We start from the raw sequence: 19,615 nt of genomic DNA on the forward strand, positions 1-19,615 counted from the left end.
TTTCCACAAAGTCTGAGGTGCCCAAAAGCAGTGTGTAATAACAAAAAATATTTACCCATAACTAATATATTAAAATGTTTCTGACAGTAATCAGAGCTCATGTAGTTCAAAGAAGCTCAGCAGGCACAGAACACAAAGGAAGAAATGGGAGAGAACAGGTTTTGAAATTCTAGAACAAAGCATATCTTTGAGTCATCTATATAGTTCAAGGTTCCAATTACTATAGGGTTTACTGGCTGCCCATATTTTTCTAATCCCAGCAGCTTAAATAAAATTATTTTTCAATTATAATAGAAGTTGACTCTACTCACTCCTGATGGAAATATCTGGATAACGTTTCCCGCTATGTCGAGGCTTCTCAGGTTTATAAGATCGCAAAATCCCTGAGTCAGAAAACAAAAGAGAGAGAGATTTTTAAAAAATTTATTATGTAGAATCATAAATATTTAAGTTCAAACTTGATGGGGTTAACTAAAGCACTCATAAATATACAGAAAGAAGACATAGAAATGGCCAATAGGTACATGAAAAGATGTTCAATATCACTAATTATCAGGGAAATGCAAATCAAAACCACAATGAGATATCACCTCACACCTGTTAGGCCTTTACCAAAAGGACAAGAGATAAGTGTTGGTGAGGTTGTGGAGAAAAAATAACACTTGTGCACTGTTGGTGGGAATGTAAATTGGTATAATCACTATGGAAAATAGTATGGAGGTTCCTCAAAAAGTTAAAAATAGAAATACCATATGATCTTGGTATATATCCATAGGAATCTTGAAGACATATCTGCATTCCCATGTTCACTGTAGCATTATTCACAATAGGCCAGATATGGAAACAACCTAAGTATGCATCAATGGGTGAATGGATAAAGCAATTGTGGCTGTGTATGTATGTATGTATGTATACACACACACATACAGAATGGAATATTATTCAGCCCTAAAAAAGAAGGAAATTCTCCTATTCGCAACAAAATGGATGACTCTGGAAGACATTATGTTAAGTGAAATAAGTCAGTCACAGAAGGACAAATACTGCATGATTATTCTTAAATGAAGCATCTAAAATGGTCAAATATGAAGAAGTAAACAATAGAATGTGGTTACCAAGGGATGGGGAGAGTTTCAATGGGTACAAAGTTTTAGTTATACAAGATTAGTAAGTTTCAGAGATCTGCTGTATGACATACCGCCTATAGTTAACAATAAAGCATGGTGTACTTAAAAATTGGTTAAAAGGGCAGATCTCATGTTAAGTGTTCTTACCAAACACACACACAAAAAGACACAAGTTTGCACATTCCATTTTGGTGGCCCAGGGTGTGCTGGTTTGGATCCCCGGTGCAGACCTATGCACTGCTTATCAGGCCATGCTGTAAGCATCCCACATAAAATACAGGAAGGTGGGCATGGATGTTAGCTTAGGGCCAGTCTTCCACAGCAAAAAAAGGAGGATCAGTGGCAGATGTTAGCTCACGGCTAATCTTCCTCAAAAAAAAAATGTTAGTCAGGGTTTAGGGAAACCAACATTCCCTAAACCAAGAAAGGTAGTTCCTTAACAAAGTTCCCTAAAGCTAGCAACAGCAAGTAGTTCTTTACCACCATAGGCCTGAAGAGCCAAGAGGAGGTAGCAATGGTCCATATCAGGACCACCTAACATTAGCTATAGCCTTCCAGAAAGGCATGCAGGCAACTCACAGCACCCTATCAGGGAGGATGCCACAGGAATACCCTCTTATACTCAGTCTTCTCCTTCCCTTAGATCTCCTGCTCATGCCTCTCATTGGCCATATCCAAGAGGAAGCCAGAGGACAATGGAGATTACTGATGCCCATACAGGTCAGTCTCCCAGGCACAGAGAAGTTTGGAAAAGGATGGAGAGTGAGCATCCTGTATTTTTATTTACTAAATCTGGCATCTCTAGCTATGTAATCCAAGTCATAAACCTCTTCTGCCATAGGGATTTGGGAACTGACTACCTAATTACAAGAAAAGCAAATGATGGCTTATACTCGGCTGCCCAAACATACTCTATAGCCACTCCCCATCATGTTGTAATGAGTTCTTCCCCCACACAAAAAATTTGGTTCCATGTTTTGCTTACCTCTGGCAAAACTTCAATGTTGTTCCTGACCAGAAAAAGCTTCTGGAGGTTCTTCAAGAATTTAATCTCTTCAGGTATGCAAATGAGCTGATTGTAGTTAAGTTGAAGTTCAGAAAGATTCTTAAGGAAACAAAGTTCTCTAGGAATGCTGGCTAGCCAGTTATGATTTATACTCAAATAAGTAAGGCTTTTTAATCTAAAAAATAAACAAAGTATATGAATTAAACTCACAAGAATAAGAATGTCCATTGTACAGACACCACTTATCAGAAGTTGAGTCAATTCACTTTTTGTAGCACATCGGAGCCTTACTTAAGTCAAATATTCACAACTACTGTGAATCATTTGAACATGAAAAGTCTTTGTTGGGGGCTGCCCCTGTGGCTGCATGATTCAGTTCATGCACTCCGCTTCGGCAGCCCCGGGTTTCACCGGTTCAGATCCTGGGTGCAGACCTAGCACTGCTCATCAAGCTATGCTGAGGCAGCAGCCCACATAGCAGAGCCAGAAGAACCTATAACTAGAATATACAACTGTGTATTGGGGCACTTTGGGGAGAATAAAAGCAAAAGACTGGCAACAGATGTTAGCTCAGGTCCCAGTCTTAAAAAAAAAAGTCTTTGTTGAAATTTAACTTTTTTTTAACTTTTGTCATTCTTTTATTTCACTCAATTATACTTGTAAGACTCATCCATGTGCAGCTACAGTTCATCCTTTTTCATTGCAGTATAATATTCCAAGATGTGCTTGTATTATAATGTATTCATTCATTCTTCTGTTGAGAAACATTTGGGTTGTTTCTGGTTTGGGACTGTTATCAATAAACATGTACACATCTCCTGTTGTTCAGGTACAAGAGTTTTTCCAGGGTCGATACACAGGAGTAGAATTGCTGTGACTTAGAACATGTATGTGCTTGCTATGTATAGATAGAGCCAAAGTATTTTCCAAAATACTTGTATTCATTTATATTCCCACCAGCCACATATGCATTCCCATACAATTGCTATTGTCAAGATTTAAAATTTTTGGCAATAATGATAATTTGTTGTGGTTTTAATTTGCACTTCCCTGATTACTAATACAGTTTGATGTCATTTCACATTATTGATCATTTCATTTGGAAGTTCCTGCTCAAATCTGTCCCCATGTTTCTACTGAATTGCCTCTTTTTTTAAAATAGAGGTTCTTATTGTGGATACTAATCCATGTCAGTTAGGTGTTGAAAATATCTTCTCCCACCTTGTGGCTTGCGTTTTCCTCTCTTGATACGTCTTTTGGAAAAGAAGTTCTTAATTTCAAAGGAATCAAATGTATTGATCTTTTTCTGTTATGGTTGATAATTTTTTGTGTCATGTTTAAGAAGTCCTTCTCTACCCCTCCCTGAGTCACGAAGATATTCTGCTGTAGTATCTTCTAAAAACTTTATAATTTTCCTTTCATATTTGCCTTTTGTATATATGGAATTTATTTTTTGAATGATTTGAAGTGGGGATCCAATGACATTTTTTCCTCAACCAAATGTCTAATTGTCCCAACACCATTTATTGAAAACTTCATACTTTCCCTGGTGATCTCGCCACCACTGATGTATGTCAAGTGTCCACATATGCATGGGGCCATTTCTGAGCCTGTTTCCTTCTCTTGATCTACCTCTCTCTCCCTGGGCCAATATCATCCTGAATTAATTATTAGAGCTTGTAGTAAATCTTGATACTTGGTAGTGTAAGTCCTCCAGGTTCATTCTTATTCAAGATTGTCTTGGCTCTTCTTGGCCCTTTGTACTTTCTTATAAATCTTCAAATCAGCTTACATATAAAACTTTTTGAGATTTTGATTTGGATTTAATTGAACCTATAGGTCAATTTGGGGAGAATTGACATCACTACAAACTGAGTCAACTCATGAGCACAGTATATCTTTATATTTACTTATGTTTTTCTTTAATGTCTCTCAGTAAAGTATAAAATTTTCTTCATAGATATCTTGCACATCTTTAGTTAGCTTTATTCCCAAGTATTTATGGTTTTGATGATGGTGTATATGATCTTTTTTTAAAATTTAACTTTTAAAGATATTTTATAATCAAATAGCTCATGTTAGAAGTATTTTATGTAATCAAAACCTAGATTTAAGATAAAGAAAATTCTATTTTCATTCTTTGTATGTATACAATAGCCACACTGAAGAGGAAGCCAGAGGACAAAGAAGGACATACATATACGTAAACATATACAGGGACATAGAGATATAAGTATAGATACAGATATAGATGATTTAGGTATAGACATATCCCTGAAGATTAGTGATCTTGAGCACCTTTTCATGCATGTTGGCCATTTGCATGTCTTCTTTGGAAAAATGTCTATTCAAGTCCTCTGGCTATTTTTAATCAGGTTGTTTGTTATTTTTGATATTAAGTTGTGTAAGTCTTTATATATTTTGGATAGTCATCCCTTACTGGATGTATAATTTGCAAAGATATATCTTGTACCAAATGATGTGAGAACCACTTAGTTGCTATGGAATGTGAAAATCATTGATGAATCAGCCACAAGTTCTGCCCTTATGTGTATCACAGTCCAGAAGGAGATGTTAGAGTCATAAAACGAGGATAGAAAACGCCATCAGATAGGGAGGAAAAGATTAAGGAAACTTGAGTGCATAATTGCAGATATGGTACCTGAGGTATATCACAAGCTTTATGGAAGAACTAACATTTTGAACTTGGCCCTGAATAATAGAATTTGCAAAATTAGGGCAACAGGAGGACATAACAATCTGAGAAAATGTTATGAATAAAGAAGTTGAGGGGCTGGCCCATTGGCACAGCAGTTAAATGCGCATGTTCTGCTTCGGCGGCCCAGGGTTGGCCAGTTTGGATTCCGGGTATGGATATGGCACCGCTTGGCAAGCCATGCTGTGGTAGGCGTCCCATGTATAAAGTAGAGGAAGATGGGCATAGATGTTAGCTCAGGGCCAGTCTTCCTCAGCAAAAAGAGGAGGATTGGCAGCAGTTAGCTCAGGGCTAATCTTCCTCAAGAAAAGAACAAAAAAAAGAAGTTAGTACCACTGAGCACCAATTGTGAACCTGTGTATTAAACTTAGTCTTCAGTGCAAAACTGAGGTTAGAATTATTACCTCAGTAATAACTTATCTTAGAAATGAGGAAAATAAAGGATCGGAGACAGTAAATAACTTGCCCAAATTACCCATCTAGTAGGTAAGAGTGTCAAGATTCAAAAGCAGATGTATCTGCTTACAAAGCTAAGAATGAAGATCTAAAATGACCTCAAGGTTGAATGCATTGAAATTAAAGTAATAACAGAATGAGGTGACATTTTAGACAGTTAAAAATGAGGGACTGGAGGTTAGGGGAGTGATCAGTGCTAGTGAAAGGGATTTAGGGGAAGACTCTAAAAACATGATCGTGGAAGCCATGTGAACAGATGAAACTGAGAGGAAGAACAAAAAAAGGTGGGGAGGGTCAGGGGAAGACAGAAGGAAAGCCAATGGAAAGATTGTTGAGAAATAAGAATATGTGACAACTAAAAAAAAAAAAAGGCACCCAGAGAAGGCACGAGCAGAGAAACTGGGATGAACCAGGTTAACAAGGAATCTCTAAAGGCATGGGAGAAGAGTATTTCAAAATTGAAAAGATAGTCAAAGTTTAAGATGGAGAAAGCCAAATACTGTATTATTTCACCCATATGTGGAAGATTTAAAAAACAACAACAACAAACACATAGACAGGGAGAAGAGATTGGCGGTTACCAGAGGGGAAGGGGGAGAGGGGAGGGCAAAAGGGGTAACTGGGCACATGTGTACAGTGACAGATGGCAACTAGACTTCAAGTGGTGAACACGATGTAATCTTCATAGAAATTGAAATATAATGATGTACATTTGAAATTTATATAATGTTATAAAACAATATTATCTCCATAAATAAAAAAATGAATTTTTAAAAAATGTGTAAAATAGATATAAGAAAAAAGAAAATAATAATGATCTGTCTTTTCAAAAAAAGTTATGTAAGATCTAGACACAAACTAAAAAGCATTGCTGAGAGAAATTAAATAAAACATTAATAAATGGAGAAATATACTGTAAAAAAATAAAGTTTAAATGTTAAAGAAAGGTAATACAAGCCTGCTAGAACTAAAAGCAGGGTCACAGACTACAAAGTCAATATTTTAAAAATCTATTATATTTCTATGAAGCCACAAACAGTGGAAGATAAAAGTTTTTAAAATTTCATTTACAGTAACATCAAAAAAGCCGTAAAATAGTTAAAAATATATTTAACAAAAGACATGAGAGATCCCCAGACTGAAAACTATAAATTATGACTGAGAAAATTTAAAGGAGTTCTGAATAAAAGTAGAGATATATCCTGTTCATAGATATAAATATAGCTACATTGTTCATTAAAAGAAACAATATTGCTAAGATGCCAATTCTTCCCAAATTGATCTATACATTCAACTCAGTCCAAATAAAAATCGTAACAGCTGCTTTTGTGTAAAAATTGACAGATCAATTTTAAAATTTATATGGAAATTCAAAGTATCTAGAATAGCCAAAACTATTATAAAGAATCCAAAGTTAAAGGATTCACATTATCTGATTTCAAAGCTTACAATACAGCAACAGTAATCAAGATAGTATGGTACTGGAGAAATGACAAAGGTGTCAAGCCCATTCAATTAAGAAAAGATAGTCTTTCAACAAGTGGTGCTAGAACAACTGGATAAACACATGGAGGAAAAATGAACTATGATCATTACTCCACACTGTGCACAAACATTAACTTGAGATGAATCATAGACGTAACTATAAAAACTAAAACTATAAAGCCCATAGAAGAAAATATAGGATAATATCTTGAAAACTTTGAGGTAGGCAAAGATTTCTTAAGAGGGCCACAGAAAGCACTAATCTTAAAATAAAAATATTTATAATCGGCCCTCATCAAAGTTAAAAACTCCAGTTCATTTAAAGGGACCATTAAGAAAATTAAGAGGCAAGCCACGTACTAGAATAAAATACCTGCACTTGTCAAAGCAATTATATACAGTATACATAATGAACTCTTACAACTCAATTCTAAGAAAGAAAATGACACAATTTTTTTTAATGCAAAAAATACTTGAAACAAACGTTTCACAAAAGAAGATACATAAATGGTGAATAAGAACATGAAAAGGTGCTCAATGTCATTAGACATCAGGGAAATGCAAACTAAAACTACAATGAGATATAACTTCACACCCAATACAATGGTTAAAATTTTAAAAACTGCTGGAATATAAAATGGTACGACCACTTTGCAAAACTATTGGAAATTCCTTATAAATTAACATATACACCCACACTCCTACTCTATGACTCTACAATTCTCCTCCTAGGAATTGAAATGAAAAATAAATTAAACATATGTCCACAAAAAGGCTTGTAAAAGTATATATAATAGCTTGGTTCATAATAGTCCCAAATGGGAAATAACCCAAATGTCCATAAATAGTAGAAAATAATTTATGGCATATTCACATAATGAAATGCTACTGAGGATAAACAAAAAACAATAAACTACTGACAAATGCAACAAAAAGACGAATCTCAAAAAAAATGCTGAGCAAAAAAGCCCAGATACAAAAGAGTACATACTGTATGATTCCATTGTTTAGCTCTAGAACAAGTAAAACCCATTTGTAAAGATAGAAATCAGACTAGTGGTTGCCTTATGAAGGTAAGAATTCACAGGCAGCACTCATGAGGAAATTTGTGGATTGAAGGAACTATGCCTTACTAGCGTGTGTACAATTGTCAAAACTCATTGAAATGAACACTCACAATTTGTATGTAATTTTTATTCAGCAGAGAGAAAAGGCCATTAGATTTAGTTACCTAAAGGACATGAATGGCCTTTGAAAATGATATTTAGTAGAATGGAGAGAGAAAAAGAATTTTGAGAGGTTAAGTAAGAAACAAAAGCAATAGATGGAGGGCACTTCAGAGAAGTTTGGTTATGAAGGAAAGGAGAGAGAATGAGGGGGCAGGAGAGAAAAGGCAAGAAGTAGTCTTTGCCTTAAGATCTTCTTAAGGCAAGACAAAGAGGCTGAAAAGAACGGTGTTATGGGAGCCTAAATTTCTCAGTAAAAGAGGGAGCAAAGTTATTTGCAGAGATACTACATGGTCAAAGAAGGATGACCTAGTGTGGAAAGAGAGTAAAATGTGTAGAGTGCCTGTAGAGAAGGGGAGAGGGAATTTTCTTCATTAATCACCGTTATAATCATTATTTTAACTGAGTCCACGCTGAATTACTATTATGAGAGTTGGGTTTTTACTTTTTTGTTATTTCAAGGCACTAAATTGAGCTCAGAGGCTATTGTAAATGTGTCCGTCATTCATTGGGTTGAGTAAAGAGTACAGGGGAGAAACAAGTATCTGCCCTTGTTTCCGTTTGCACAGAGCAGAGAGAACTTCTACTCTTCTAGAAGAAACTACAGTAGGTACACCTGCAGCCTCTCCCTGCTCTCCTTCCTCCCCAGTGGGTTGAAGATAAACTTCACTGCCTGGCGAATCTGGAGAAAGAACTGAGCCTGCTGGCTGAATCCCTTCCTCTCTCCCTGTCTTTCTTTCAGAGAGATTCTCTCCCCAGCAGGCCCACTTTTCTTGTGGTTGTGCAGCTCTTCCCTTGACAGAGTTGTTTAGAGGCAAAACTCTCCCCTGCCCAGGTTTGACCCCAAGTCCTTGAACCGATACTCTGTAGTTTTAGCAAACGAATAAACAGAACTGCCTCTCTCCCCTTCCCAGGTTCTGAACAAATTGAGAAATAAGACACGGGATTCAGAAAAAAGGGAATCAAACATCAGCACCGAGCTGACGGGACCACTCTCAGGCTCCCTACCAGCCCTCATCTGAATTAAACATGCCCACTCAGTCACGGCCTTTCCTGTTAAGGCAGCTGCTTATTTGGTGGCAGAGCAAAGGGAGGATGCTGAGCCATGCACACTCAGTGCTCTTCTCAAATTCACTACTAAGTCAATCTTTTGTCTCTACAAAGAAACAAATGAGGGGAACAAAAAGAAGAATAAAAATAACAACAAATAATAATATCTAACATTCATTGAGCACTTACTACGTCCCAGGCTCAACCCTAAACATCTTTGATGGATTAGCTTATTTAATCATCAGAACAGCCCTGTGAAGTAGGCACTATTATTGTCCTCATTTTGCAGAAAAAGACACTAAGGGATAAGAAAGTGACAAAACTTTCCCAAGGTCAGAAAATGGAATCCTGCTTCAAGAGGTTCTGAATCAGCTTACATCTAAGGCTGAGGCAGAATATGGACAACCCAGAATTATCTATAAAATAGCATGGACCCAGACATTTTGCAATCCTACTTTTTTCACTGAAAGTTCTCATTTACTTTTCTAACATACCGTAACCTTACATTTATGCAGTCCCTGAATATTGTACTTTCTACTGCAAACAGAACTAAACTCACTAAATTGTGAAATCATGTTACAGCTGCAAGGATTTTAAAGTTCATCTACTCAAAATTCTTCCTTTAGAGATGAGAAAGCTAAGGTCCAGAGTCGTTAAATTACTTGCCCAAGGTCATAAAGCTAGTCACACAAAGATATGACCTGAACCTAGTTCGCCAGATCTTCCAAGGCATCCTTTTTTCATTATATCATCACTACATAAATCAACTGATAAGCTAAATAAGTGAAAAGCAAGTAGACAACTATCGGCATTTTCATTGCCATAAACCTCTTCTTCAGAAATTAGATCACTTCAAAACTTTTTCTAGTTGCTCCGACTTAAAACATTACTTTCTCTGTAAAAATCTATCTGAGAAACATAAATCATTGGCTAGATGTATAGACAAGTGAATTGGAATCGACTTTTAGGTGCTATAGAAAGCCCTTTGTTGAGGACTGGTCCTAGTTTTGTATCCTCCTTTAAAAATCTGGATGCTCTTATATTGGAATACATCTGTTTCTATTCAACAGGCAATAAAAAGGGTCTCCAAAGAAACCCCAGTTGGGTTCTCTCTCCATCTGTCAGACTGAAAAGCCCAAGACGGTGTTTTGCCTGCAGGACAAGGCCCTCAGCTGGCTCCAGAAAGGCACAGAAACAGCAGCCCATCTGTGCAGATGTGCAGGATAAGGAGAGACAGCATTTTGTCCCTGTTGTTAATGATAATAAAATTTGGAGTTTGTTTTTTTTTTAATAAAAAAGACACTTTGGGGCTGGTCCCATGGCCAAGTGGTTAAGTTCGCGTGCTCTGCTTCAGTGGCCCAGGGTTTCAGCAGTTCAGCTCCTAGGAGCAGACATGGCACCGCTCATCAACCCATACTGAAGCGGCGTCCCACATGCCACAACTAGAAGGACCCACAACTAAAATATACAACTATGTACTGGGGGGTTTTTTGGAGAAGAAGAAGAAAAAAAAAGAAGATTGGCAGCAGATGTTAGCTCAGGTGCCGATCTTTAACAAAAAAAAAAAGACACTTGGGCTTGAAATCCTCTGCTTTTACATCACCTCTTCCATCAAGCTGAAAATGGCTTACAATATTCATATAAAATAAAATTTACTGTCCTCAATTCTGCCGCGGAGCAAGCTCTAAGAACCCCTGAGTTGGGAAATCAACAGCACAAACAACTTTAGAACTTTATGTTTCAAACCCCCACTTTTACACTTAGACTACCAAGTCATGCTGTTTCTCATTTCTCTGAAGTGTTTAAGGAATCATCTGCTTAAAATTAGCGGCATTGCCTCAGTCATTCAGGTGCCTCTTTGCTCTGTATAAGTCCCACAAGGACTTGAGGCTAGGCATTACGTGTTCAGACGACGAGGGCGAGGGTAGAGGGCAGTGGGGGATGGGGAGTGTTTAAACAAGTGTCGGTATAAACAAAGTTACCTGCTGACTTCTGGAGGAATCCATGTAAGCTGATTGTTGTTCAGACTAAGCAGGATCAAATTTTGTAAGCCATCTGTTAGAAAATAATTTTAGTCACCTTAGATATCTGTTAGAAAGTAATTTTTAGCCACTTTTCCATACACCTTTGTTTTCCTTCTGGTTTCTTGCTTTGGCCAATGCTTTTTGGGTTGCTAGTAAGAGATACCCTCTTAACCTAGCTTAAGCAAAAAGAGGGAATTTATCACAGTTACAAAGCCAAGTCATGGAGCCCGAGGACAGAGGGTAGAGCCAGGCTCACTACAAAGTGGAACCAGAAATTAAACGGCACAGGAACCCACGATTTTGTATTCTTTTTCTTTTTTGGAACTCAGAACGTCAGTCCCTTAAATGTTTGTTGAGCGAATAAATGAAGTCCAAAGGTTCTTCTTTACAAGCGGCACTCATCCATCCAATAGAAAACCGCTGTGGGAAACTGGTGAACCTCGCCCCGGTCCTCCCGCTTTTGCGGAGCCCACCCTCAGCACAGCGCAGGCCGTCCCGGGGTGGGGGGCCGCGTCGCCACTCTTGACTCCCGCCAAGAGTGTGCACAGCCATGCTGGCACTCGTATGGCATCTCTCCGCACACGTGCACACCTGTCGGGCCGGGGGTGCCGAGCACACCTCCCCTTCCCGTGGTCTGTTCCCATGTGTCCACAGCCGCACCCCTGCCGCTGCACAGCACCTCGATGCAATGGTCATGACCGCGGTCTCTTTGGAACCAAGCAGGTTGAACTTCCTGGAGAAGAGGAACTAGCCATAGAGTGTATTCAAGCGCGCGTGCAGCTCCAAGGCCAGGGTTTCCTGGAAGTGGGACGAGTAGACGTACCCTAGCATCGGGAGCAGGTATTTGCAGATCTTCTTCACCATTGACTCGAAGGAGCTGGAGAATTCACTGCCTATTTCATGTGGAACATGCCCTCGTTGATCACCCGCTTCTGCGCTGAGCTCAAGACAAAGTCGACATACTGGGGCGCTGTGCACTTGACCTTCTTCCCCAGCTCTTACCAGTAGTACTGTGTGTCACACACGGCCATCGTCTGGCACGCCTCTCCTGTGCAGAATTCTGAGGCAGTGCTATGCTGCAGGTTGACCTGGCAGAAAAATGTCGTGGTGTTGCTGGCCAGCCGCACGTGGAGGTCATTCTCCCTGGGCAGCACCAGCAGTCCCTTGACCTGGAAGTCGGTGATTCCGGACTTGGTATACTCCAGCTCCTAGGTACATCTTCTCCCCGGCCGGCTTCTCCCCGTTGGGCTTCGCTTGGCCTTCCCCAAGAGTCCGTCCATAGCTGCACATGGTGACGCGCGCTCCGCCCAAAGTGCACGGCCCTTAGGCTGCAGCAGCGGCAGCAGCCAGAAGTTATAATAATTTAAATATATGTATACATATACACATAATATATATATAGTGTTATATAATTATAGGCTTATATATATATTTGCTCATGCTTGGGTCTCCTGGGTTTCTGATGCTTCTTCTGAACCACTGAACCAGGCTGTGATGTCCAAGGAGACCTACGCAACACTCCATGCTAATAGTCTGTCTCTCCACACAGCTTCTCAAAGTCTGGTAGATTATACTCTGGGAATCTCTGCAGAGTATAGAATTTCATTTCTCATAACAGCTTCTCTCAGTTTCATATTTATATTCTCTCTCCCTCTCTCCCTCTCCCTGACGCCCCATTTCTTCTCTTTTGAATGCATTTTCTCTAATTTTCCATGCATTCCTAGCCATCCCCAACTCCTGTGTTTGAATGTTCACAGACAGGGTAGACAGAGTTCTCAAATGGAAATGCCTGCAGGAACTGGGGAGATAACTCAAAACACAGCAGTGGGTCTGGTGGGAGTGTACCTGGTGGCAGCCTGCCGAACTGCAGAGCACATCCCTTATCTTAACAGGGCAGCTGCCATTCAGCCAGCTCCCCGCCAATGCTGTCACGTGGGAATGTGATTTCAGTGTTGCCTAATCTTTCCTTTGTAAAACAAACAAACAAAAAGAGCTAGAGATCCAGACTTTTATATAAACTGTGTTGACCTGTAAATTTTGGCACTAAATTCAAATTTTTACAAAGGCAGACAAAACAGAACCTACCTATTTGTGAACCAGATTCAGCTCGTGGGCCACCAGTTTGCAACCTCTGTCTTAATTCATGTAATTAGCTCAGACTAATTAAACTGTTTTAGATTCTGTCATAATCCCCAAGAAAGGATATATGACTGACTCAGCTTGGGACACATGTCTAGCCCTTGTCCAGTCTGCTCAGGTCAGGGGGACAAGATCATGTGATCTATGCTGGAGGGGGCTCAACTCCCTGACACCAAACCATTTCTGCAATTGGATAATCAGGATCTGACATAGACCATAATTTATGTCGATCACATGGGATTTTCAAAGTTCAACAGCCCAAAATCAGGAAATACAGAAGTCACAGACATTCAGGGGCACTGTATACAGATTACATGTATTTTGTAAACCTCAAATTTAAGAGCAACACAAGAAAAAAAATTACTTCTTTACAGAAACTAAATTCACATTAATTAGGTTGCTTAGTATCATTTATATACATCAGGTTTTACCTAAGTTTGTCCCCTCAATATAGTTAATAAAATAGTATTGTATATTTGTTTGCATGCCCTTAATTTTTTCTTATATGTAAACTGTTTTCTTCCTAAGTAAACTATAATTGAACCCTGAATCTATGGCTTTGTATATATAATGTACATAAGCATCAATAGGTGTTTGTTACAGTTCTCATTTTGAGGAAAAATATTTCTCAAAGATACATGATCTAAGATTTTGAGGTACTTTAAATAGATGGTATCAGAGTCTATTCGCGCTGTTTGCCAAATATACCCCTAATTTAGTGCCCCATGCAATAATACCCTTAATAATTGCTGCTTGGTGGTGACAGTGATTATATATAGCACCTGTGCCTCAAAAGTTCACAGAACCTTATACATTTTGTAATATAGTTCTAGATTTACTATTGGGGACAAATGCATAAAATGGTGAAGTGCCTTACATGAGTTAATGAAGCTATAAAAATCATACAGATTTCTTTGTCATGCATTCTGTCCTTAAGCCCACGTTACCCATATTAAATAGGAAGAGTTTCATATTGGATGGAGAAATTGTAGGTTTAAAGGAAACACAAAGTAAAGAATGCCAATTATTGAGTCTCATATCTTTCCTTTAAAATTCTCCTCAAATTGATTTAAACTTAGCATCTTGATCAAAGATTGTCACTTAGTATCTGAGACAAGAAAAGGTGTAAAGAATAAGGAGCGCTATGGAGAGCTTTTCTTGATTTGCTCTTCAACTGGTTTTCTCTCTGGCACAGAGAAAGGGCCCCAGGATTCGAGTCTAAATGTACACTGATTCTTAAAAGGGGAAAATTCACTAACACTAATGCTTACTTATTTCATAGGTATACATGTAAAGAAATATATAATACAATAGTTGGAAAAAAGTGTTGTCCCCCAAATTCCTTAATTTCAAGAGTAGTGTGTAAACAGCTCCAACAGAAAAATATTAAAACATGTACAATTCCCTTTCACTTTAGTTCCAAATTGTTAAACATAAGAGGATTAAGCTTGATACTATAATTTTGGTCTTTGACTAACTTACCACATGCACCAGATGCAAATCTATGAATCCTATTTCCAAATAAATGGAGCTTCTTCAGAGATGTAAGGTATTTCATCTCTTCTGGAACTTCTTCTAGAAGATTGTTTCCCAGATTTAGTGATGTCAACTGCAAACACATAGAGATTTAATGGACTTATACATTACCCATCTTCAAATGAGAAAAAAGAAATAATTAAGCGCCTTTGTTGAGATCGATGTTACCTAAGAAAACTTGAACATGATCTTAAACAGTTATTTCACATATATTTAAAATTATCTTTATAACTAAAGATCATTTGAACTTCATGTTCAAGCACTTTGTTAATTAAAGCACAATTTAATTTTTAATTCAAACATTTAACTTCATTAAAATTGAATTACAAACCATTCTGAGGGTATTTGAAAATACAATTAATGATACACTTATAAATCACTTGAGCAACTCAAGAATATCCTAACATTGTGACCCATAGACTGAAAACCATTAAAAATTCAGTAAAAGGGCTAATTTCCAGAAATCAGAAATATAGTCAAAGATCTGAGGTTCTACTATAGTACACCCAAATGAGATTTTTCATTTAGGCCAATAAGACTTCTCCATTACATGGATACAGCCAAGGGTAGCAGTGGGCGGGGAGCTTTAACATCATTTTGTATGATCACAAAGTTCATAAGAGAAACTACTGACATGGTATGGTAGGGTATCTGCCCTACAGACACCTGTTCTACTAATGACAAATTGGTTAGCCATAGGAAGGACTGCACATAAGAGGAGTTAGAAAGATCCTCCTTGATCCTCTAATCCAGTAAATCAATGACACAGGATTGTCCTCTAAAACGTGGTATTTTTCTTTGATATGAAATCTAACTGTACCATCCAAGATACAAAAATTGCCTTTTCTTTCACTCTCAAACATAATTTACCATTCAGATTTCATTACTAACTGTATACTTCAGAATTTTTTATTTTATTTATTTATTTTTTTGGTGAGGAAGATTGGCCCTGAGCTAACATCTGTTGCCAATCTTCCTCTTTTTGCTTGAGGAAGATTGTCCCTGAGCTGACATCTGTGCCAATCTTTCTCTAGTTCATATGTGAGATGCCACCACAGCATGGCTTGATGAGCACTGTGTAGGTCCACGCCTGGGATCCGAACCCAAGAAACCTGGGCCACCAAAGTGGAGTGTGCAAACTTAACCACTACGCCACCAGGCCAGCCCCTTCAGAATTTTAATAATAAAGGGTAAAAGAAAAGGAATCATGGGAGGTTTTACAAATTAATGAGTTTACAAAAGACAAGAAAATTAAGAAGAAAATTTAGGTGAGTACCATTTATGTTTAAATATCACCTGATATTTGGTATGGGTGTATGTTAATGATTTAAATTAATATAAAGTAGACATAGATATATTTACAAGGAAATTCCCTGTCCTTAGAATTCATTGAAGAGATTTGGTTTCCATACATGCTTTCCTCAGAATTGCCAGTGTCCTCTAAACAAAGGACAATACATCTACCATCTTGGAGGCTTTATTCTTTTAGAATGGTGAAGTTAAAATATATTCATGTAGGCATTCTAATGAAAAGACTTCATCTAGAGTCTGTGACTGTATTAGTTTCCTATTTCAACTGTAACAAATTTACACAAACTCAGTGGCTTAAAACAATAAAACTTTATTATTTTACAGCTCTGGAGATCAGATATCAGAAATAGGTGTCACTGACCTAACATCAAGGTACAGGCAGGACTGTGCTCCTTCTGGAGGCTCTAGGGAGGATCTGTTTCCCTGCCTTTCCCAGCTTCCAGAGGCTGCCCACATTCCTAGGCGCCGGGCCCCTCCTTTCATCTTCAAAGCCATCAATGGTTGATTGATTTTTTCTCAAGTCACATCACTTTGATACTCTTCTGAGATAGATTTCATTCTTTTGCCTAATTTTAGTAAAAAATTCATAGAAGATGACCAGTGCTGAGAGCCCAAGAAAATCTCTGAATACTAGTCAGGAATCCAGGAGTGTCAGGAACTGTGAAAGGTCTGAGATTTTACCCAATTTGCAAGCTAACCTGCCGCCATTTCATAGATGCTAGTAGAAAGCGTGAGATCCCTGGGAAAGAGAAAAAAGACAGTTTATTACTCACAGCAACAGCTGTGCCCAGAATATTGCCATTTTTGCACCAGCAAGGCAGAGAATCAGATGACACCTAGATGTGCAGAGTGTTGTTTTACAGAAGAGGAACCAAAAGCTTAGGGAACCTGAATCTTTTATAATGAGCAGTAACCGTGCCTGTCCTTTGCTCCAGAGGGAGACACTATGTCTAATTTCCAAGGATATCTGCTATATAGACATCCTTGAAAAGTTAGTCTGGAACAAAGGCAGTCAGTACTTCTGCTTACAAAATATGCAAAAGCATGAGAGACTCGTGGAGAACTGTCTCCAGCAAAGAGATGGTAACATGTAATTTTAAAGTAAATAAGTAACAAGGAATGGAGCTTGTGGTTTCCCACACCATCAGTGCTTTCCAGGTATACAGCACAGACTGTATAATGCTCATTTTGCATGTTATGCCATAAGTTCTCATGTATGAGTTATATTTTTGTCATTGTGTTTTACAGAATCTACGGGTATGGCCCAGGTACATGAAGATAACACAGTAATTTGATTTCATGGTATATCAAAGGGAAGCCACAGGATATAATCAAGCTTGACTATAAAGTGGGGTTTTATTTTATTAATTTTTGATGCTTAGAAATATATATCCACAAACAAATCATGAAAAAAATGCAGTCTAAACTGCCCATATAACCATCTGTCTAAGGAAGCAGGTGAGTCAAGATTCATTAAAAAGTATGCATTGTATGCTTACTATGAGCCGCCAGTTCTAGTTTTTCGATATACAGAGGTGAAAAAGATATGTAAGATCTTTACCCTAAAAGCACTTACACAGTAACAGTGAGAGAGCAACAATCGAATGAATGAACGAATGACTAAAAGAATTAATAAGAAAAATAACAGACAGCATTAAGTCCTCTGTAGATAATTAAAAGAATGAGGAGATGGTGATTGGTTGATCAGGGAAGCTTGCCTTACAATTTGATATTTAAAATGAGATCTGAGTGACAGTAAGAAAGAAAAAACAGCCAAAATAAAGACCCCAAAGCAGCAACCTTCTTGGTGTGGTTGAGGAGGCAAGAGACATGGCTGATATGGCTGAGCATAATGAGTAGAGGGAAACGCAGCAAAAAATGAGGTTGGAAGGGTGTCCTTGGGCCACACTATGTATGGTTTTGTAAACCAGGGTAAGGAGTGGGATCTTATTCTAAGTGGAATGAGAAGTGACTGTAGGGTTTTGAGCAGGTGTGTACCATTATTTGATTTGTGTCTTAAGAGCACTCTGGTAGCTGTATAAAGAAGTCTTCAAGGTGAGCAAGAACTGAAGCACAGAGATAGCCTGAAGGTATGACTGCAGCAGTCCAGGTGAGAGATGATGATGGCTTGGGCTAGAATGATGGTGGTGAAGGTGGAAAGAAGGTGGATGGGTTTGAGATATGTTTTGGATGTAAAGCCAGAAGATCGTGAGATGTAAGAGAAAGAGAAGAATCACGGACAAAAATAAGCTTTGGAGCTTGAACACCTGAGATGAGGAAAGGTGGGACAGGGCAGGTTTGAAGGCAAGACAGGGAATCAAGAGTTCAGTTTTATCCATGTTAAAATTAAGATGTCTTTTAGACTTTTAAGTGGAAACATCAAGTAGGCAATTGTCAGTGCAAGTCTAGAGTTCTCTAAAGTGGTCAAGACCAGAAGGTAAATTTGTGAGCTTTTAGCAATTGTAAGAAATCATCAAGGATAAGAGTGTGGGGCAAGAATTGAGCCTAGCAGAGGAAGAGAAGGAGAGGCTAGTGAAGTAGAAGGGAAAGGTGGGACACCTACAGCATCTAGTACACCAAATCCCCTTTATTGAGCCAGTGCTCAATCCTCAGCTACTGTGGACTTTCTCCTGCATCCTTCTCTGAAGAATTTCCCTTGGCTACCAGGAGAAGCTTTACCTGGAGATACATGGAAAGTTATGCCTCTACTCCAATCTCCCAGGGTGGCCTACAGCCTATGATGGATGCAGGGGTATAACAGCCAGCCCCTTTGTCTCTGTGGTACAAGGCATACTCTAGAACTCTGGTGGGATTAGGCTGAGGCTAAATTTATTCTGAAACCACATCTTTGCCTAGATTATTTCCGTGTTCTGTCTTGCTTCCCTCACACTTTTACAGGTTTCTTCTGTGAGCACAGCCTTAATAAATTACAAAAATGTTATGACTCAGGCTCTCCAAGATATATAGTGTCACAGAAGCCAAGAGGAAAGAAAAGGAAAAGAAAGCTATTTTAAGAAGAAAGATGTGGGTCAAATCCCACAGGAAGCTTAAGTCAAATACAAGCATAGAAATAACCACTGGAATTAGCAACATGAACATCATTAGTGACGTTGATAACAGGGGTGAAGCGTTGGGGAGGAAACTCTATTTGAAGTGTACTGTGGAGAAAATGTGAGAAAGCAAAGACAATGACTAAAAGACAATTCTTTTAAGAACTTTTCTTAAGGACGCTAGAAAATTAGGAGGGAGCTAGAGGGTTTGTTTCCCCCTAAAATAAAAGATACTACAGCTTATTTATATGCTGATGGAAATAATCCTGTAGAGAATGAGAAACTAATGACATAAGGAGAGGGATAATTGTAGAATCAAAATCCTTTAGAAGATGAGAGAGGATAGGACACAAAGTACAAGTGGTTGCTGGCCTTAGATAAGAGTAGAGACTCTTCATTGGGGTGGTAAGAAGGAAAGAAGAGAAGGGGCATGCAGATCAGGGCAGTGGATGGATTTAGTTATGGAAAGATTAGGGAGTTCCTGACTAA

At 38.4% G+C, this 19,615-nt stretch overlaps 1 protein-coding gene across 1 annotated transcript in view; it reads right to left on the reverse strand.

Moving 5' to 3' along the window:
* LRRC69 (leucine rich repeat containing 69) overlaps nt 1-19,615 on the reverse strand; it is a 117,746-nt gene that overhangs the window by 68,810 nt on the left and 29,321 nt on the right. Inside the window, exons 2-5 of the mRNA XM_046641841.1 lie at nt 14,712-14,838; nt 11,049-11,121; nt 2,113-2,308; nt 312-383 (exon numbers count right to left, since the gene is read on the reverse strand). Of these exons, the coding sequence (XP_046497797.1) occupies nt 312-383; nt 2,113-2,308; nt 11,049-11,121; nt 14,712-14,838 (468 nt within the window). The remainder of the gene's footprint in view (nt 1-311; nt 384-2,112; nt 2,309-11,048; nt 11,122-14,711; nt 14,839-19,615) is intronic.

Source organism: Equus quagga, chromosome 16, assembly GCF_021613505.1.
Source record: "Equus quagga isolate Etosha38 chromosome 16, UCLA_HA_Equagga_1.0, whole genome shotgun sequence".
In the NCBI taxonomy this organism is placed as follows: Eukaryota; Metazoa; Chordata; class Mammalia; order Perissodactyla; family Equidae; genus Equus; species Equus quagga.